The following is a 20,423-nucleotide window of genomic DNA, read 5'->3' as shown; positions in this document are numbered from 1 at the left end:
GGGAACTGTTAGTGAAAACAAAACATCCCAGCCAGCGCTCTCCCAAATTATGCACTTGGTGTGATTATTGTCTTCTGACTTGGCTTCCAAGTTTTTGTGTCAGACTGCATAGACTGACGATAGATAAAACATTAGGTATTGCCTCGGCTGCCTGTGCAGCGTGCTGTTGACAGACACTTGGTAAAGTGTGCCACGCCTTTAGCTTTCTCTCTTCATTGGGTGAGTTGCCTTTTCTAGGATGATTCCCGTTTTATTAATGAAAGGATGTGAAGTGTATCAGGGATTTCCTTTTGATGAGACCCGCAAACCACTAGGAGGAGTTGGGACTTCCTGTATAACTTCTGTAAAATCTGTTTTGTAATTGTCACTTCCTTAACCTTGGTTTTGCTCTGTCAGACAACAAATTTAGCTTCATTTCTCACCCCTCAAGTAAATCACAATTATTCAGATGTTCCTGCCTCTTACCGAAGATATCAGGAAACTAAGCCAAACGGCGACTATATTGGAGAGAAGAAAAGCAGGTTATAGAGCAACTGATCAGAACTGCAGCCTTCGTTGCGCATCCGTAAGTGGGTAGGTGCACTGCGCGAGCACCTGCAGCTTCTCGACCGGGCAGTGCGCACGCGCGGCCTGGGCGGGCCGAGCCAGGTAGGAAACTGCAGGCACAGCCATGGAAGCGGGGGGAGGAGCGATGTCACTGTGATTTGTCCCCTTCCACGAGTCATAGACATCTCGTTTTATAGCAGTGGTGCTGGCTCCGCCAGGGCCCTGAGTGGAGACAAGCGATACAGTTCACTTACGCGCACACTACGGAAATCACCTGGGTTTCAAGTTTCTCCATTGAAAAATGGGCGTGGCCAAAAAAAAAAAAATAAATGGGCTGGAGGGAGCGAGTGCGAAAGGGGATACCACCGGCCACAAGGCCAGGACCGGGCGATTTAGGGAGCAGGCGTCTAAATCTGGGACCGGGTGGTTCAAAGGGAGGCGTGTGTGCGCCACCTGGGAGCGCGGGTCCAAGCAAAGCCGAAACTGTGAGACTGCGCGCGCAGCCGCCTAGCCGCCCAGCCGCCCTCAGGTCACGTCCTGGGGCGGGGCTGGGGAGGAGCTGTCAGGCCCCGCCTCCGGGGGGTGTGGCCAGGCCCTCCGCGTAGTGGGCGCGGCCTGGGCTGGGGCTCTGCGCTGGGAGGCTGCAGTGGCCTCTGGTCACGTGAGGGGCTGGGCTGCCTGGTGAGGGGCGTGGCCTCGAGCGAGGAGGCGGGGTGCGTGCCGGGGAGTCTGCAGCTGCTGGGTGTCTGGTGAGGCTAGGGATGCCTGTGGCCTCCGCAGTGGTGGCGGATCCTTGCAGAGCGAGCTGCGGGTCTTCGAGGCCTGCAGGCAGGTGAGCGTCCGGAGTCCGGGCTGGGGTAGACATCTCCTTTCCCACCTCCAGCTTCCGCACCTTTTGGGGAGGGGGGTCTGTCTAGCGCGCTTTTGGCATCAGCGCTTTCCCACTCCGCAGGCATAGATTCCGCCCCTCTGCCACCCGCACGGCCTTTCCGTCCTGTGCCCTTGGGGTGAGCGTGGTGGCGATGCCCCATCTGCGGGCGATGGGGTTTCCGCTCATCCATCGACCTCGGAGGAGGAGGCTGAACTGGCCGGTCAGACGGAAACCGGAGGGATTGCGTCCCCATTCCTCCTCCCACCCGTACCCCAGGAGAGCCTAGGAGAAGCGCCTCTTAGCTGCTGGGCCAGCTCTGCTCCAAAGATACCAGGAGGGCCAAGGGGTGCCGCGGACCTCAGGCTCCCTTGGGGTGGGGGCGTCCTCAACCTTCCGCATCACCCACAACGCCCCTTCTTAATGTTGCTGGCTCCCCACCGTCCAGCTGCCGGATGCAGGCTGAGCCTGAGTCGCCTGTCTCCTTAGTGTCGCCGAGATCTGTGAGGTGGAGGCGAGGGTGGGCGCAGCCGGAAAAGAGCCAGGAGGGAGAGGGTGCCCAGCTGAGTTTCTACGGCGCAGTATGTTTTCCAGGGCAGATCCGGCAGCTTTTGGGGGTGGGTGGCAAGAGAGCAGTCCGGTCGGGTTGGAGGGCTTGGAAACACGGTGTGGGTGCTTACCTTTGAGAAGGATGGGGGGTGGAGGACCAGGTGCCAGTCGGTGCTGATGTCACCTTTGAGGAGCAGCGGCTGGCGGTGTTCGTTAGCGCAGCAGGGGAACTGGGGCTATTGCTCTGCTGCTGTACATGGTTAAGGAGATGGCTCTGCTCAGCAGGGGGATCCACTCCCCTGGCGGGAGCTTAGGGACCCCTCGGTCTGTCCAGAGGCATTGAAATTGGTACTTAGTACTTGGTTCAACATTCAGCAAACATTCACCGGGCACCTAGCTTATGCCAGACACTGCTAGGCACTGGGTCTTCTGAAGGCCATGGAAAGCCATGGGGCAATGGGAAGGGCACACTGTTAACAGGTCCCCCTTTTGTTATATTGTTATTGGATTAGAAAGGGCAGTGCTGGACTGGATTCCAGCTCCTCCACCCCCTCACACTATTAACATCCTACACACTCCGAAGGGAAGCTGCCTCGGAAAGAGGGACAGTTTGAAAGACTTCCCTTGGCTATTTTCTAGGACTTGTGCTGAGGCCTGAGGCAGCTTCCTGGGGTCAATGTATGTAATGAGATGATGGCCAGTGCAGTGGTTGCTGGGGCTGGGAATGCTCTGGCACCTGGCGCAGCGGGAGACTCCTCTCTGAATGACAGCAGTGTGGGGACAGCTGGTGTGGCGGGAAAGCTCACCCAGTGGGTGCTGCTGAGCCTGTCATGGTGTTAGAGCCAAGGGGCATGTGTTGCCTGGCCGATGGCAGAGGCTCAGAGGGGCAGGGCAGGCTCCTGTGTCTCTTACGGCTAAAATCTTAGAGTTGGAAAGAGTTGTCAGGGACTGTGGTGGTCCTTTCAGAGCCTCTATGGGTCACAGTGGGAGCTGGGGTGGTGGTGGTGGAGTCAGGCCCTAGTGGCAGGGGCAGGGCGGAGGCTCAGCAGGTGAGGCAATGGGGGTGGGGTGGGGGCGATGAGGGAGCCGGGGACACTGTCCCCTGGGGCTTGGGCCCTTGGAGGGTTGCTGTGGGAACATGGTGTGGCACATGAAACTGTGGAGTGTGTGCTAGAGAGGCAGGGTTGGTATGGAGCAGGGCAGACTGAGGGATGGAAAGCTGCTCCAGGTCCAAGGTAGAGAACTGGGAGAAATGGAAGGAGTGGGGCATTGCAGCCACAGGAAGTCGCCGTCTGTGCCGCTCTGGTGCTGGCTCACTGACCTGTAATTACCTCTGGAAGGCCTTTGGGTGGCCATCGGAGTAAAAAGTACTTGGAGGCAAACTCTGAAGGGCTGCTCCCAGGGGCTGGGGTGGCATTGTCCTGGAGCCTGAGGACTAGTCTGGCTGTGGGCTCACCGGCCACCCAATGGGCTCATGGCTCTGCCCTCAGACAGCCTGTGGTGCTGCAGCCCTGCCTTCCTCAGGCTCGTCTGTTCCTGCAGGGGAAGTGGGCTCCAGGACCGCACAGGCCTTGGCTGGGGCAGCTTCATTCTGAGCCGGAGCAATCAGCGGGTCAGACTGGGACAGGCCCCCAGGCTGCCCCCCAGGCTGCACCAGAGGCTGGATGTTTGATCCCGTGCTCCTAGTCCATTGGTGTCCAACCATCATTTGTGCAGCTGTGTCCTCTCAAGTAGACGTGAACTTCTTGAGGGCTGGGATTGCATCTTACGGATCTTTTGTATCCATAACAGGTCCTAGCTCAGTATTGGGTTAGTGGAAATCCACTCAGTACATAGTTGTTGGGTTGCCCTGATGAGGTCTGCCGATCCCCTGCGCTCAGGGAAGCAGAGCCTCCTTGCGACTAGAACTGTTTAACCTGGAGCAGCTGAGCCTCTGGGCATCCGGGACAGTGGTGTTCCACTTCAGCAGGGTATTCAAGTCTGTAAGCAGTAGATACAGTGAAAATTCCAGTGTCCCATGAAGCATGGTGTATGGGTTTAGGTTTCTAACTCTGAACAGCAATGTTAGTATATAGATATAGCATGCATAGATATCAGTTAAATAAATATCCAGTGTGTACCATGATTTTAGAAAGAGTATGTACAATATAAGTGTGTAGTTGGGTGGATAACCTTCCTCTTACCCCTTTGCTCTGAGGGGCTCCCACCTTGAGGCTCCCTCCTGGCCCAGCTTATAGGCACTGGGGCTTGAGCACCTGCTGGCAGCTTGGCGCTGGCCCTTTGGCCTCTGTGGGGTGGCAGCTTGGCCCTGGCCATGCTCTCTTGCAATGGTGGGGCCTGCCATCTGGTAGGGCAGCAGGGAGCCAGCCTGTGTGTGTGAGCCACCAGAGCGTCAGACCCAAGTGCCATCCTTCCTGTTTGTTAACAAAAGATGGGGGTAAGTTTTGGGAAGCCCCAGAGGCCGCAGAGTAGTGTTCCGTGTTTATGAGCCCACAGGCCTGGTTTTGCCCGACCCCTCCGTCCTCACACACAGGCCCCCCCCCCACACACACACACACATGCAGCCGTGCTCACCTGGAGTCCTCTTCCACTGTTTCACCCGCAAACCCCACAAAGGCTCACTTTGGGGGTGGGTAGCTTTTGCCCCTGAGTCAGGACCTGTGTGTGTTACTGAGATGTGCGGGAGCTGAGATGATAACTGTGCTATTTAAAGATGGCCCAGGAGGCAGAAGGAGGGCTCCCTTGTGCCACTGTACTGGCGCCCTCAACAGGGCACCTGGCTCTACGTGATGGCATGTCACCGGGGGAAGTGGAGTTGGTGCCGGGCACCTGGTTTGGAGGGAGGCTGGGGAAAGGCTGGTGGCACCGGAGCCAGCTTCTCAGTTGCCAGAATGACCAGGAGGACCTGGAGGAGGCCAAGTTGGACAAATAGTCAGTGTCACAGTGGTTGTGCCGAGAACTCCCCAGCCTTTTCCTATAAGGAGCTACAAAAACCCACCCACAGTCCCACCTTCACTCACCGCTAGGTAGTTCACACTTCCCTGCAGCTGTGGGTGCTTTTTGCTTTTCCAAGCTCTGCTTATCCTTGAGCTCATCCCTCTAAGGTGAGCTAAGCAAGGGTCATGGGCTTCATCTCACAGCAGAGGCCTCGGCAGGTGCCTCCAAACCCAAGGCCACCCAGCTGGTCTCCTTGGTGCCAGCTCTGGGTCCTTATACACTCCATGCAGGCTGCTGGGGGGTCAGTGCCCCAGAGCTCCTCAGCACGCTTTCTGCCACAGGCCCCTTCCCCAGCCTGGCCCCCTCTTCTGTTCCCTCATTTTTTCTTGGGGTGGGCGTGGTAGAGGGGCTATGAGGACCTGGCTGTGCTGAGCCTGGAGAGGTATGGGGGCCAGTGTGGCCTTTCAGCCTCACCGCTGGAGCCCTCAGGGTGCAAGGCCCTGGGCACAGTGGGGGGTGGAGGGTGGCTGTTGGCATCAGTGAGATGGTGGCTGTGGAGCAAGCTCTGCGGCTCTCAAGCTGGCACCCTAGCCTCCCACACTCCTCCCCAGCCCCCCTCGGCTGCCCTGTTTCTGCCCACATCATCAGGACTTTGGGGGAGGGGATGACAGGTGGGTTTGGGTGGAAGAGGCTTGGCTCTTCCTTGGCTCTCCTGCTGGGTTCAGCCCAGGGTCTGACTTAGGACCTCACAATGGGTCCCCATGTGTCCCGTCCTTTCTCAGTCTGCCACCTGAGGGGTGGACAAGAAGCTGTCCCTGTGTCTCCCACATGGGGAGGGGGATGGGAAGGAGGGAAAGCATGGTTTATGGGGCACTGTGTTTTGGGGTGCCTCACAGAAACTCTGAAGACAGCTCCCTCTGCAAACTGACTCAGGGAGGGCCTTCCAGCAGCAGCAGGGAGGGCGAGAGCCATGTAGGCAGAGAAACTCCTAGCGAGTGCCACCCCCCTAATCATGCCGCCTGTGCTGTGACCTCAGGCATCCCTGTGCCAGGCGGTACATGTGCCAGCTGCCCTGGCTGATGCCTGCCAGCAGTGCCATCCATGGGCAGTGCTATCAAGAGAGAGGATTCCAAGCCTTGAACAGGGCCCTGCCTAACCCTGCCCCAGGAGAGTGACAGCCCCACCCAACATCCACCCTGGGTCCCCTCCATCACCCAGCCATGAATGCAGAACCAACACCTGCTGCATGCAGGGTTCAGGGGTGGAGACAGCTGGAACCAGAGCCTCCTTCCCAAATGCCAAGCTTGGGGCCACCCTGAAGCACTCAAGACGCCATGACACACCAGTGATGAGAGCAGGGCTGCCCTGTGTGGGACTCATGGCCACTTAGAACCCAGTAGCCCCCTCTGTGCCTGCCTTGGCTGGAGTGTGGGGAAAAGCCAGGGGAGAGGGATCAGAGACCCTGTTTCCTCCCTGCACTCTCCCCCACCCCAGGTCTAAGGAGGGCTCTGGGCAGCCTGCCGCTGACTGAATCATTTCTATATTTGGCCAGGGAGCCACGTGGGTGGGGAACCACTCCACTGCGGCTGCACTCTGACAGCTGGGTGCGGGAGCAGGGGGCAGAGGCTGTGGGTGGGCAGAGCGTTCCTCAGGAGAACTGCGTAAGCTGAGACAGCCCTCCACCTCCCTGCCTGCCCTCCACCCTCCCTCCCCGGGTGCCTTCTCCACTGCACTGGACCTCACAGCAGTCTCTTCTTCCGCAGACCACTGCCCCCCAGAACCATGGGTGTCGCTGGACCCAGCTGGGACTCTGCCAGGCTCCAAGGCTCCGTCTAAGCCAAGGGCCCTTCTCCAGCCTCCGCTCCCTGCCTGCCATGGCCACACTTGGCTGCTGCCCGCCTGCCTGGGGACATAGAGCGCCCAGTCCTAGCCCTGACCGGTTAAGCCAGGTCCTTGGGCTCCGTCCCACAGGGGTGCTTTGGGCACCTGGCCCCTTTCAGAGCAAGAGCAACTGATGCCATGGGAGAAACCCCGGCCCACCTATCCGCTCACCTGGCACTGCCCACTCTGAGACCCATGCACTGGGTCCCCCTGGAGGTGCCAGTCCTGTGATCCCCTCCCGTCCCCCACCTGAGAAGGCCCTGCCCAAGCCCATCATGTGTGAGGTGATGCCCACGATCAACGAGGGGGACCCTCTGGGTCCCCCCCATGGTGCCGACACTGACGCAAACTTTGAGCAGCTGATGGTGAACATGCTGGACGAGCGGGAGAAGCTTCTGGAATCCCTCCGCGAGAGTCAGGAAACCTTGGTGGCCATGCAGGGCCGGCTCCAGGATGCCCTCCATGAGCGTGACCAGCTGCAGCGCCACCTGAACTCGGCCCTCCCCCAGGTAAGGCCTGACCACAGCATCCCTCCCCACCCCTCCCCAGCCCTGGGCCCTCAGCTCAGGGCGTCTCAGCTGCATCTCAGCAGGGGAACCCCAAGAGCCTCCACTGCCCCTTAGTCCCTCCCTCCCTGCAGAAGGCCACCCCTTCACCCAGGCTCCTGGAGAAATAAATGTGGAAAGAAAACCAGCCCCAGTTGCCAGCTGCAGTGAGCCCATGCGGCCAGCAGGTGGCACCCCAGACTGGCTGCTGCTCCCCAGACCCTGTTCTTGCAGGTGGCAGGTGGGGAGCCCCCTTATTGCTCAGATGAGAAAACAGACACACTCCATAGAGCAGTATAGGCAGGAGTCAGACACTTGTCATGGTCGTGGGTCACCACTGCCAGCAACGGCGCCTCTACTGTGTACTGTCTGTGTACTGGGCGCTCGGTGGGCCTCACCCAGGTCCTCACCAGCATCTCTGTCTGTCTCACAAAGGGTGACACTGGAGCCTGAGGCTAGTGAGTGGCTTGTGGCGGCCCCGCCTGTGGGGCTGCCAGGGTTGGCGAGGCTCTGAGGAGCCAGGCAGCTCAAGACTCAGCTGCAGGCCTGTCGCTGTGTGGAGAACAGCGTGGGTCTAGTGTCACTTTACCAGTAGGACGATGGTGCTCTGGAGTGGAAGTGGGGAGGCAGGTAGCCTGTCCCCACCCCAGAGCTCACAGGCCCAGATGGAGGCAGATAAGAGCCTGAGCGACTGGAGAAGAGCAAACATGGGCCCCCGAGGGCTGTCGCACAGGATTCGTGACCCAGGTGGCCGGTGCTGGGTGCTGTCCACTTGTTGGCTCATGCCTCTGTCTTATAGATTAGAGGGCAGAGGCTCAAAGAGGCTAGGTGACTTGTTTAAGGTCACAGCACATGTGGTGCAGAGCTGAGATTGGATCCCAGCCCCACACTGGGAGCTTGGCGAGGGCAGGGATCATGTCTCTCTTGTCACTGTGTCCTGGAGATCATCCCAGGCCTGGTGTTTGGTGGGCGCTCCCAGTGCTTGCGGGTGGAGGATGGGTGTTCTCCCCACTGTTCCAGGAGGTTTTCAGAGCGGAGAGCCAGGAAGGTCCTGAGGAGGATGCGATCTCAGGTGGTGACAGAGTGTTGGGCTCTCTGGGGGGATGGAGCCTGTGGAGCAAAGGTGTGGAAGCAGCAGGTGACTCAGGTTGGCCAGTCTTAGGGTGCATGGAAAGGAACTGTGAGACAGAAGCTGGAAACGGTACAGCAGGGTTGTGCTTTGTGTCAGGTGGGCTGGGTTGGGGAGGCAGGTGGGAGGCGTTCTAGGGTGGGGAGTCAGGCCGTGCTGAGCATGAGTGGAGCTGAGGAGACCCAGTCCTGCCGTCACGTCCTGTGTCTGGTGCAGAGGGTACATGATGCTGTGGCAGCGGAGTGAGCTGGCACTGGGCCAGGCCTGGCAGGGTGTGAGATGCTTGACCACCCTGGGCCATGGCCTGGATGGAAAGGCGGTGGTCAAGGGGCAGAGTCAGAGGAGTCCCATGCACTGGGGGGGCTGTGGGCTTTTCAGGAATTTGCTACCTTAACCCGGGAGCTGAGCATGTGTCGGGAGCAGCTTCTGGAGCGGGAGGAAGAGATATCAGAGCTGAAAGCAGAGCGGAACAACACGAGGGTGAGTGGGGTGGTCTGGCCTGTGCTGGGGGGCACATTCCTGCCTGTTGTCTGGGGTGACAGTCAGAGGGCTCCACTATCAGGGCTGGGCTTTCCCCTGCAGTCGGGGCCTCAGGGGCGAGACCGGGGCAGGTGGCATGGGGCAGTGTTCGGTTGGGACGGCAGCTGCTCACGAACACGCAAGTATTTCAACATGTTAATGGCTCACATGCTGTACTCACGTGTCCCTGTGATCACATGAGCTGTCCTGTAGCCCCTACGTACATGCTCACGGCCCTTCTCCACCTCCCTGCTTCCTGCCAGCTGCTTCTGGAACACCTGGAGTGCCTGGTGTCCCGCCACGAGCGGTCACTGCGGATGACTGTGGTGAAGCGCCAGGCCCAGTCACCGTCAGGGGTCTCCAGTGAAGTGGAGGTGCTGAAGGCCCTCAAGTCACTGTTCGAGCACCACAAGGCACTGGATGAGAAGGTACCAGCCTGGCCCCTCTTCTGCGGTGTCTGCACCTACGTGGAGGGAAAGCTGCCCTCCAGCTTCCTCTCTGGCTCCCTCCTACCTTTGCCTAGTGCCCAGGTACTCCTCTTGGGGTCCCCCGGAAGTGCGCTCTTGGCAGAACCCCTTTGCCTCAGGCCAGCAGCGGTTGGCCAAGCCCTGGCTACCCCGCCTATGTCCAGTGGGTTCTCTGCTTCCTCCTCCACCCTTTACCTTCTTACCTTGGGCAGGTGCGAGAGCGGCTCCGGGCGGCCCTGGAGCGAGTCTCCACCTTGGAGGAGCAGCTGGCAGGGGCCCACCAGCAGGTAAGCAGCTGCCCACCCTCCACCTGCATTTGAGTCAGAGGCCAAGGCTGGTTCACCCCTTTGTCCCACTTGGCTCCCCATCAGATTTCCCCCCACTGTATCCCTGTCTTGGCTGGAGATTGCTGGCTGAGAGGAGGCAGGGGACCCAAAAGGTTCCTCTTGTCTTTGACTCACTGTGCTGGGCTGTGCCCTCCAGGTGTCGGCCCTGCAGCAAGGGGCAGGGGTTCGGGATGGAGTGGCAGAAGAGGAAGGGATTGTGGAGCTGGGCCTGAAACGCCTGTGGAAGGTGGGTCATGGGAGCTGCACAGTAGGAGGCATGTTTTTCCCAGACAGGGGGTGGGGGCCCTGCCCTGTCCTGTTCAGTAGAGCAACTGCTGGAATTAAATTCGGGGCTTTCTCCTATATCCCCACTTCTCCTTCCTTCTTCCCCCTGCCCCCTATCTGCAGAGAAGTGTATGGATGTTTGTTTCAGTGCTCAGCACACTGCTAGGCACAGAATGTGCTTGCCCATCTGCCCATGGGTCAGCTTTGGGCGAGATCCCTTCTCTGTCTGAGCCTGTGCTCTTCAGTCACTCTGCTCTCTAGGTCACAAGATGCTGAGATAGCCAGTCAAGCTAGAAACTATTGCTTCTCAACAGACACACAGGAGAGCAAGGGTCATTGTCTGGTGTGAGCTGGGGCCGAGGGAGGCAGGTGTGCTCAGAAGCAGGGGCAGAGCCATCCCTCCTGCTACCTCCCTAGTGTGGGGCCGGGGAGCGGGATGTCTTGGGCTCCGATGACAGACCGACAGCTCGCTGTCCCCAAGGATGATACAGTGCAGCTGCAGGAGCTGCAGGAGCTGCTGGAGAAGCAGAACCTTGAGCTGAGCCAGGCCCGGGAGCGGCTGGCCGCCCTGACCGCCGCTGTGGCCGAGCTGGAGGAGGACCTGGGCACAGCCCGCCGGGATCTTATCAAGTCAGAGGAGCGGAGTAGCAAGCATCAGCGGGACCTCCGGGAGGTGAGTGAGGACCCGGACTGCCCCATCATGCTGTGCGCCACGCTTACAGGGTAGGGTGGAGAGAAGCTGCTGGCCTTCCTGCATGTCCCCCACTCTCCTGCCCAGGCTCTGGCCCAGAAGGAGGACATGGAGGAGCGAATCACCACACTGGAGAAGCGGTACCTGGCTGCCCAGCGTGAGGCCACATCCATCCATGACCTCAATGACAAACTGGAGAGTGAGCTGGCCAACAAGGAGTCGCTGCACCGCCAGGTACCTGCTCCCGATGGGGCAGGGGGCATTGTGCTTGACCCTGGAGTCTCGGTTCTGTGGGAACCTTCCTTTGGTGGCCCAGGAGCCCCTGGGATCCTGCGGGTCACCTTGGGCAGCCAAGAACCAGGGTTGTTCCTTGTTCCTTTCCTGTCCTGGTGCTTTGGCGAGGCTGGCGGGCTGCGAGGCTCTGGGGCGCCCTCCTGACTGTGCCCCTCCTGCACTCGCCAGTGCGAGGAGAAGGCTCGACACCTGCAGGAGCTGCTGGAGGTGGCGGAGCAGAAGCTGCAGCAGACGCTGCGCAGGGCGGAGACACTGCCGGAAGTGGAGGCCGAGCTGGCGCAGAGAATCGCAGCACTCACCAAGGCGAGGGCCAGGCCTGGGGGTCTGCGTGTCCCCACAGCTTCCTGCTCGCAACTGCAGGAAACCCCCCGTGTCTGTTGGAAGAACAGTCCTTGCCCACCAACCCCCCACCCATGGAGAGAGGGGAACCAGAATCATAAGCATCAGGGGGGCCTCCTCCTGTCACTGCCTGGAAAAGCCACTCCCTCCCTGATCAGACCAGTGTCCTTATCCCTATGATGACACCATCCTGTCTTTGATGATGTCATCATGTCATGATGACATCATGTCTGTGATGGCACCAGCATCTCTGTGATGATGGGGCTGGACTTGGTTGTCCAGCCTCTGGGGATCAAGGGTGTGTGATGCTGAGCAGTCAGCTCTGGCAGGTCCCACCATGGCAGCAGGGGTTAGTTTGCTCCGTGAGCAAGCAGCAGAGCTCTAAGTGATGAGGGATGGTCTGGCATATCTCGTCAGCCAAAACAAGGGGTCTCCTCTGGAGGGACACGGGCAAAGGGGCCATGACTGTGCCCGGCTGGATGAGAAAAGCAATAACAGAGGTTGCCTTTGTGGTGTGCTCATTGCACGGATTCTCATCAGCCCTCGCAGACAGTAGGCGTCACTGCTGTCGTTACCTGCCTTGTACAGTCGAGGAAAGTAAGGCACAGGGCCGTCACACAGCTGGGAAGGGAGGGAGCCAGGATGGGAACCCAGGCAGTCTGGCTCAAGTCCACGTACCTAAGTGCAGGTTCGTTTCTCTGGAGGCAGCTCATGCTTTCAAGCGGAGTTTTTTCTGGAAGTGTGTGGAGACTTTCCAGCCTCTTGAGGTGGCAGCTCCAAGATGCTTTAAGGCAGACCTCGAACAGAAAGAAGGGGTGGGGAGCCTGGCCGTGGTTGGCAGGCAGGGAAGAAAGGCCTGGTGATGGCAGCTGTGCTCCAGGTGGCAGGGCTGCGCGGGTCCTGAGGCTCCAGTCCCCAAAGAGCACCCTGGGTGCGGGATGCGTGCGACAAGCGGCCTGGGCCAGAGGGAAACCTCTGCCGGCCGCACTGACCTGTCCCCGCCCCCAGGCTGAGGAGCGGCATGGCAGCATCGAGGAGCACCTGCGGCAGCTGGAGGGCCAGCTGGAGGAGAAGAACCAGGAGCTGGCGAGGGTGAGGCCCCTCCTGCCCAGCCCAGCCTCCTGGGGTGGTTTGCGGACGGGGCTGGGAGGAAGCGGGGGTGCCAAGGGCCCTGGCCAGGGGGAACCCGCAGAGGGGCGGCAGCAGGTGGTGGGGAGAGCTGGAGAGAGGGACTCCGGAGGGTGAGCATGGAACCGGTGAGGGGGGTGGAGCTCCGGGCGGCGGGGTGGCGCGGAAGCCCGGGTGTGAAGCGGACTGGCTGCGCAGGTGCGCCAGCGGGAGAAGATGAACGAGGACCACAACAAGCGGCTGTCGGACACCGTGGACAGGCTGCTGAGCGAGTCCAACGAGCGCCTGCAGCTCCACCTCAAGGAGCGCATGGCGGCCCTGGAGGAGAAGGTGCTGCGCGGCGGAGCCAGAGGAAGGGGTGGGGCCACGGAGGGCGGGCCCAGGCCCAGGGACAGGGTCGGAGGAAGGCAGCGCCGGCCGGCCTGGGTACCTGTGACCCACTGGCTGCTGGCGAGGGCGAGGTCGGAGAGGCGCAGACCGAGCCACTCGCAGGGGAAGGTGCCGGCGGGTCCCCGGGCCCCCGGCTCACCACGGTTCTCCCCCAGAACTCGCTGATGCAGGAGCTGGAGAGCTCCCAGCGGCAGATTGAGGAGCAGCACCACCACAAGGTACCAGCCGCCCGCCAGCCGCGGGCCGCCGCGGTGCTGGGCGCAGCCGCCCTGGTTCTGGCACAGAGCCGGCCCAGGGCTGGTGCGTGAGCGCACGTTATTTCCCTGATCCTCACGGGAGCCCCGCAGTAGGTGCATTACATCCGCATGTAAAGAAGAAACTGAGGCCCCAGCGTAGAGCTTAGCGCGGGCAGCAGAGACGCAGGGCCCAGTGAGGACCCAACAGAGGACTTAGTGAGGCCTCAGACCAGGCTATTCTGGGAGGATCGGTCACTGTGCTGCCTCGGGAGTGTCTGAGGCGTGGGGACCCGGCCTGCTGCTGCCCAGCCTTGAGGGTCATTGCCAGGGGTGGTGAGGGCTCTGCTGTCCTGTCCCCAAGCCCTTCCCAGACAGACCCCTTTCACGGCCCTGCCCGCCCACCTCTGCTTGCTCTCCAGTTGGATCCGTCTCTTTGGTGTGATCTGTGGGCCTGGCCTTTTCAGTGCATCCTGCTGCTTCTCCCCAACTCTGCCGTCCTCTTTGTCCCTCTCTCCCCTCTCTGCCCCTCCCTGGCCCCCACCCCGCCCCGGGTCTGCCTGGCACAGGGCCGCCTGTCTGCAGAGATTGAGAAGCTGCGCCAAGAGGTGGACCAGCTGAAGGGTCGAGGGGGGCCGTTTGTGGATGGTGTCCACCCCAGGTACTGGAGCAGGGGAGGCTGGGCGTGCTGGGAGGGGTCCTGGATGGACCCTGAGGAGAGACTTCCTCCCACCAAAAGACTGCCCGGGACCTCAGGGTCCGACTCCTAGGCTCACTGGGCAGTTAGAAGGGAGCCCCTGACATGCCTCAGCACACACCAGCGCTCCTTCCCAAGGCGGTGGACACAGACCGAGCCCCCCGCTCCTGATGGTGGGCACGCCCTGGAGCCCCCCAGTCCAACTGCCCACCCACGGAGAGGGTCTGGTTCTCTCTGGCTCTGGCGGCGCCGTCTGTAAGACTGCCTGGGTTCAGGTGGCAGCGGTGGACACAGAGGCAGCAGGAGGACTGGAATGAGGTGTCAGGAGCTCCCTTTACGGTGTGTCACGTGGCTGTGCCAACCCTTTCCCGGGAACACTTCCAGAGGTGGCGAGGAAGCTTTCCTAATGCTTGGATTAGGCCCACGGTAGAGGGAACGCCTGGAGTTTTCAACATACTGTATTCTGTGAAGCGGTTGACAAAGTGCGGCCCTCGGTTTTCTCTCAGTGGCAGCGTGTGAAGGAGACCAGTGGGTGAATCCAGTCAAGGGTCATGGCTCCTGGCTGTTTTCTTCCCAACCTGAACCCTCAGGCAGCAGGGATCCTGGGCAGTGGGGATCAGCTTCCCTGCAGAGAGGTGGAAGGAACCATGTCTGGTGTGTGCATGGTGGGGGGCTTGATTAGGGCAGGGGTGCTCTCATGCGGTGGTGGGGCTCAGGTCCCTCTTTGCCATGGCCGCCTGTTATTGTCTGGATGTGGTGAGAAGCAGGGACAAGACTTCTCTCTTTCTGCCGGCTGTTCAGGAGAGACCAACCCCTGAGTTAGTAAGACTTGGCCCGGGTACACCCAGCTCTTGCCACTGCTTGCTTTCCTTAGTGGTTGGAATCCTTGGCTTTGACTGCAGTCACCCTGGGCCCATCATAGAGCTGGGGCTGCATTGCAGGGCAGCAGAAATACCCTCTCCCTCCAGCTGCCTTGTGTAGCGCATGGTAGCCCACCCTGTCCATTTGCTCTGGGCCCGCTCAGGACTTCCAGACTGGAGAGGCCTCCAGACATTTCAGAGGACAAATCTCAGGGTTGGATAGACGCCGGGGCAGTCCCTGTCTCTGGTGCAGTGTCAGGGCCTCTGGAAGCTTCCTGAGAATGAGGAGTGTGCCTGGGTGGAATTTTATCCAGGACACAGTCTAGATTATGGGGGGACAAAGGAAAGTGCTGGGGAGAAGACCCAGAAATAGAGGCCCTCACCCTCAGAGTTGAAAGGACCCGAGGAGATCATCCCTTCCAGCCTCTCGGTGCCAGCAACCCTCCCACACTGTTCTTGGCTGGGGGCCGCAGGACCTCTGTTTGAATGCTTTGATGGGGAGCTGAGCTTTCTAAAAGCTACCAGTTGCATCATAAGCCAACTCTTGCCATTTGAAGGTGCTTCTCATAAATGGAAAGCTGTCTCCCTAGAGCCCTGTCTCTGTGTCGTCTGGTCCCTGGTGCAACAGAGAGTAAATCAAACTCCTGCCTACATGGCAGCCCTTAACTCAGGGACTGCAGCTCTGTCCTGCGGAGACTCTGTGGGCCTCGTGGGTGTCAGCTGGGCTCAGTCCCCGTGTTCTCTCCCTGCCGCCCACGCAAGGTCACACACAGGCAGCGCTGCAGACCTGCGGTTCTCCCTGAGCACAGCAGCCCCAGGCCTGCGACGCCGCTACTCGCTGCGGGAAGAGCCTGCCGAGGTAAGGGGTGGAGGGTAGAAGGGTGGGGGATCTCCTGAGAGCTTGGGGTCTGTTCAGCCACGTGCCTGGCTCCAGTTTCACAGCCGCCTGGCATGTGGTACAAATCCTGCCCCTGAACCCCCACCCCCATGTCAGCGACAGCTGCAGCCCTGGGGTGGGGCCTCGGCAGCTGCAACAGCTGTGCCCCGCCAGCCTCCTGGTCCCTGAGGCCCCACTGAAACATGTGCACATGTGCCTGGGTGTGCAGGCATGTGGTCAGGGCAGGATGCAATTGGCACGTTTTCTGGAACAAAGCTGTGGTTTATGGGGTACACAGGAGGGATGATGGCGTGGCTGGCCCTCGGGGTGGCACCTGGAGTTTCCTGAGTAGCTGCTGTGAATTCTCGCTGAGTCTTCCCCGGGAATCTGGAGGCACAGGAAGGACGAGGGTGGTGGCTGGTCTGCTCTGTCCTGAGCCCAGGGCCTCCGCGTGCTCTCAGGCACCAGAAGGTGCAGGTAGAGAAGGAAGGAACTTGTAGTCTGAGGGGAATCCCAGTCTGAAGGCACCTTGTTCTCTCTCCCTCCTCACTCCTCTTTCCGTTCATAAGAACGCAGCTGCTGCCCACGGCCCCTCTCTGACCTGACCCCTTTGTTTCTCCCTGCTCTCTGGCTGTCCTCGCTCAGCTCCATGCCCTGTCCCCGGGCCTCTGTCCACCAGAGAGGTTCACAGATGATCTCCGAGAAGCTGCCCCTTCTCGAGGTTGACCAGCGGGCCCTGCCCCGTGAGGATGTGGGACATGAGACAGCCCTGGTCTTGTCACCCTGTGTTAATAGTACTGACTTTGTGCCAGACACTGCGCTGAGTGCTGTAATGCTCACAACTGCCTATCGGTACTATGACTACCCCATTTTACAGATGTGGGAACTGAGGCACAGGGCACTTAAACAGCCTCCCCACGACCGCACAACTCACGTTTGGTGGGACATCTCTGTCTCTGGAATCCGCCCAGCCCCTTGACACAGTCCAGCAGTCTGTCTAGCTTTGATGTGCAAATAAACCACCCAGCGCTCTTGTCAAAATGCTGATTCTACACCCATAGGTCTGGACTCTGCATTCCTAACATGCTCCAGGAGATGCCCCTGTTGCTGCTCTGGGTGGGGTGTCTGATTGCTCCCCCTCTTCCTTCCCTCTCTGCTAAGGACTGGGATCCATGTCCACTGCCTGGTGTGCTGGCCCCCGCGGCCACCCGTGCCTTCGACAGTGACCCTGAGGTCTCCGACGCAGATGAGGATGGGCCGGGGGGTCTGGTGGGCTCCATCGTCTCCCCCAGCAGCCACTCTGATGCGCAGACCCTGGCCATGATGCTGCAGCAGCAGCTGGACGCCATCAACGAGGAGATCAGGCGAGGGCCCTGCTGCAGGAGCCAGTGCACGACACGCTGGTTTTCCTGGGTGCCCCTTAGAGCAACACCATCTTGGAACCCCAGGTTCAGGCCCAATCCTGGGCCCACGAGCCAGGACCCCCGGGGCCCGCAGCTCCTTCAGTAGGCGCTGAGGGGCTGCTCCTGCTCCCCGAGGCTGTCGTCCGTCACCAGGGTCTCTGGGGGAGGCAGCATTGTCTCCACTGCGCAGATAGAGCAACAGAAACCTGGAGGTTAACTGGTTTGCCTAAAGCAGCACCAGGAGCAGCAGAGCCAGGCTTCAGACTGGGGTCTCACCTGCTCCTTCCCCAGGGAGGCATCAAACAGGAAGTCACCAGGATGGTCTCTGGACCTACCTTGGTAAAGAGTTGATTAACGTTTACAACCAATGGTGTGGGAAAGTCCAGGTGAGACTGGGTCAGAGCTGCAGAGGCCTCTGGGTCAGCAGCTCCCACACACGCTCCTCTGAGTGCTCCCAGCCCCGCACACCGTTGTCACGGTTCTCATTGTTCCCCAAGCTGGGAGCACACCATCGGGGTCAGTGTCCATGAAAGCTGTTGTGTCTGGGGGTATGTACGCCTCCCATTGGGGAACTGAGGCCACCCCTGTGGTTAGCGGTAGGTCGAGGAGGCTGACGTCTGGGGAGGTTTGTCCTCCGCTCACTAAACCGTCTGCTGTCCCAGCAACTGCCTCCGTTAGACCAGGGAGTGTGATCACGTTAGCCCAGCGCACAAGAAAGAAAGGGGTGTTTCTGAGCCGCCATGGGATGTGCCTGTGATGCCAGAACACCCGCTTCTCCTGGCCCCGCCGGGGCTGATGGCTGGGTTCTGCTGCCTCCCAGGATGATCCAGGAGGAGAAGGAGTCCACGGAGCTCCGTGCTGAGGAGCTCGAGACGCGAGTGACCAGCGGCAGTATGGAGGCCCTCAACCTGACCCAGCTGCACAGACGTGGCCCCATCCCCACTTCTCTGACAGCCCTGTCCCTGGTCAGCGGGTCCCCGGCAGTCATCAGCCGCACCACACCTAAGGGAGCCTCCCGAAGTGCTGCCCAGGACCTGGACCGAATGGGGGTCATGACCCTGGTGAGTCTTGGGACAGGAGAGGAACAGCACTGCCATCTCGGCTCAGCCGTGGGGACTGGCAAGAGCTGCGCGTCTTCCTCCCGTCGTGTGCAGATGCTGCGCCTCAGGCCACTGGCAGGTCCTGGTTTGGGGCGTCTCCCTGGAGAAGCACAGGGTGCTTGAGAAACCCACAGCTGCCCACACCACTGCATCCCTCCAGTGGTGGCCCCGGTTTATTTTTCCGGGCCAGCTTTTTCCTGCCGTGATACTGTCTCTGGGCCTGCATGAGGCACTGAATCCCATGTGCTTCTGAGACCTGGGGCTCCTGGGTGGACTCGCGGGCACCCAGAGCCGAGTCTGAGCCCAGCTTCGCTCTCTTCCAGCCCAGTGACCTACGGAAGCACCGGAGGAAGCTGCAGGTGAGCACCGCCGACACAGGTCCCCTGTCCCAGCCCCTCTCCCCCCAGCCCCAGGGCCTCCCCACTGTGCCCCCAGCTCTCGCCCTCTATCCCCTGATGCCTCCACTGTCTGTTCAGTCACCAGTGTCTCGGGAACAGAACCGAGAGGATAAAGCCACCATAAAATGTGAGACTTCTCCTCCTTCCTCACCCAGGATGCTGCGGCCTGAGAAGCTCAGTCACCCAGCCCTGAGCCAGGAGGAAGGCAAGAGGTAAGGGGACCAGTACCCCCTGTCCGTCCCCAGGGCCACCTCACCTGTCTAGGTATCTCAGCATCTCACTTATCTTCGAAACACCGTCAGGGAAGGACAGTCCCACATCTCCCTTGTCACCTGCTTGGATCACCCCCGTCACCCCCTCCCCACTCTGGCACTTACTGTAAGTTCCTCCCATGACCTGACCTCCACCTCTCCTGCTGTGACTTAAGTCCGTTTCTCCTCCCTCCCCACCCCCTCGCCCCTGGCTGCCACCTTGTAGCGCCATGGAGGACCTGGGCAGCAACCCCAGCAGCAGCAGCAGCAGCCAGGACTCCTTGCACAAGGGCGCCAAGCGCAAAGGCATCAAGTCGTCCATTGGCCGCCTGTTCGGGAAGAAGGAGAAGGGCCGGCTGGCCCAGCTGAGCCAGGATGGAGCCGCAGGCCACGGTCTCTGCCCCTTTCCTAGCTGAGGCTCCAGGAGTTGTGGGCAGTCCCATCAGGCCCTGGGTTTCCATGCACTGAGGAGCTTCCTGCTGGTCTGCTCCCAGTCCTGGCCCAGGCCAAGTCAGGGCAAGCAGAGGGTCTGGCTGACTTGCCATCACTTCTCTTCTAGTTCTGCTAACAGACTCTGAGGTTGGGCTTCAGGAACCCCTGGTGCCTGCCAAGCTGGGGACCCAGGCAGAGAAGGACCGACGGCTAAAGAAGAAGTAAGAGCCACGGGCCAGGCTGGGCACCATTGCCCATCCTCTAGGCTGCGAGGGGCCTGAGCTCAGTGGCCAGAACCCAGCAAGATGGCCTGAGCAAGGAGGCCGGGGGGCTGGGCTCGGGCAGAGCGGCCTGCATGTCAAAGTGAGCGCCTCTTGCCCTTAGGGGTGGACAGGTGTTTCTGCCCATGTCTCGTTGTCACGCTGCTCCTGGCACAGAGCAGGGGTGCCAGTCCAGGGGTGGGGAGCAGGGGAGTCCAACCCTGAGCAGAGCCCACGGCCCCTGGAAGTCAGCACAGGGGAGAGACCAGGAAGGACTGCTGAGCCTGTTCCTTTCCTATAAGACACCAGCTGCTGGAAGATGCCCGCAGGAAGGGGACACCCTTTGCCCAGTGGGACGGCCCCACTGTGGTCTCCTGGCTGGAGGTAACCTAGGTGGAGGGGTCTTGTCAGGGTCCAGGGGCGGGACTGTCCCAGCATGCTTCTCCCTGCCAAGTGCGTGGGCACCTGCCCTGCCCCCCATGCCCAGCAACTCACAGTGGTCACCTTGCTGGATAAGGGCAGCCAGGTCACTGAGTGTAGGTACCCCCCAGGAGCTGGGAAAACCTCTCCCCTGCCCAGGCCCCAGAGTTCTCACTGTCAATGGGAAATGTGGGCATTTGCTCTCCGGAGGCCATGGTGGGGCCTGGCGGTGACCCAGGTGCTGCCCAGCTCCTGGGGAAGAGCTGAGAGGCCCTGTGCCTGTGCCCGCAGCTCTGGGTGGGCATGCCGGCCTGGTACGTGGCAGCCTGCCGGGCCAACGTCAAGAGCGGCGCCATCATGTCGGCGCTGTCCGACACGGAGATCCAGCGGGAGATCGGCATCAGCAATGCCCTGCACCGGCTCAAGCTGCGGCTGGCCATCCAGGAGATGGTGTCTCTGACCAGCCCGTCCGCCCCGCCCACCTCCAGGACCGTGAGTGCCCCCCAGCACGCTGTCACAGGCCCTGGAGCAGCTGCGCAGAGTCTCCCGTTGGGCTCTAGGGAGACGGTGGCTGGGTCCTCCCCTCACTTCCCATCCC

At 60.6% G+C, this 20,423-nt stretch overlaps 1 protein-coding gene across 1 annotated transcript in view; it reads left to right on the top strand.

Annotated features, from left to right (window-relative positions):
* Window positions 1-1,260: 1,260 nt before the first annotated feature.
* Window positions 1,261-20,423, top strand: part of PPFIA4 (PPFI scaffold protein A4) — a 29,029-nt gene continuing 9,866 nt past the window's right edge. The window contains exons 1-22 of the mRNA XM_090263449.1: window positions 1,261-1,378; window positions 6,664-7,290; window positions 8,834-8,935; window positions 9,238-9,402; window positions 9,654-9,728; window positions 9,925-10,014; window positions 10,534-10,725; window positions 10,831-10,977; window positions 11,206-11,340; window positions 12,385-12,468; window positions 12,703-12,834; window positions 13,050-13,112; window positions 13,697-13,788; window positions 15,447-15,543; window positions 16,723-16,925; window positions 17,785-18,025; window positions 18,388-18,423; window positions 18,541-18,674; window positions 18,940-19,106; window positions 19,273-19,366; window positions 19,708-19,789; window positions 20,117-20,317. Of these exons, the coding sequence (XP_090119575.1) occupies window positions 7,057-7,290; window positions 8,834-8,935; window positions 9,238-9,402; window positions 9,654-9,728; window positions 9,925-10,014; window positions 10,534-10,725; window positions 10,831-10,977; window positions 11,206-11,340; window positions 12,385-12,468; window positions 12,703-12,834; window positions 13,050-13,112; window positions 13,697-13,788; window positions 15,447-15,543; window positions 16,723-16,925; window positions 17,785-18,025; window positions 18,388-18,423; window positions 18,541-18,674; window positions 18,940-19,106; window positions 19,273-19,366; window positions 19,708-19,789; window positions 20,117-20,317 (2,766 nt within the window). The 5' untranslated portion in view covers window positions 1,261-1,378; window positions 6,664-7,056. The remainder of the gene's footprint in view (window positions 1,379-6,663; window positions 7,291-8,833; window positions 8,936-9,237; window positions 9,403-9,653; window positions 9,729-9,924; window positions 10,015-10,533; window positions 10,726-10,830; window positions 10,978-11,205; window positions 11,341-12,384; window positions 12,469-12,702; window positions 12,835-13,049; window positions 13,113-13,696; window positions 13,789-15,446; window positions 15,544-16,722; window positions 16,926-17,784; window positions 18,026-18,387; window positions 18,424-18,540; window positions 18,675-18,939; window positions 19,107-19,272; window positions 19,367-19,707; window positions 19,790-20,116; window positions 20,318-20,423) is intronic.

The sequence above is a fragment of the Furipterus horrens genome, unplaced genomic scaffold, assembly GCF_987537825.1.
Source record: "Furipterus horrens unplaced genomic scaffold, mFurHor1.1.pri manual_scaffold_15, whole genome shotgun sequence".
In the NCBI taxonomy this organism is placed as follows: domain Eukaryota; kingdom Metazoa; phylum Chordata; class Mammalia; order Chiroptera; family Furipteridae; genus Furipterus; species Furipterus horrens.
This window is presented reverse-complemented; position numbering and strand designations above follow the sequence as displayed.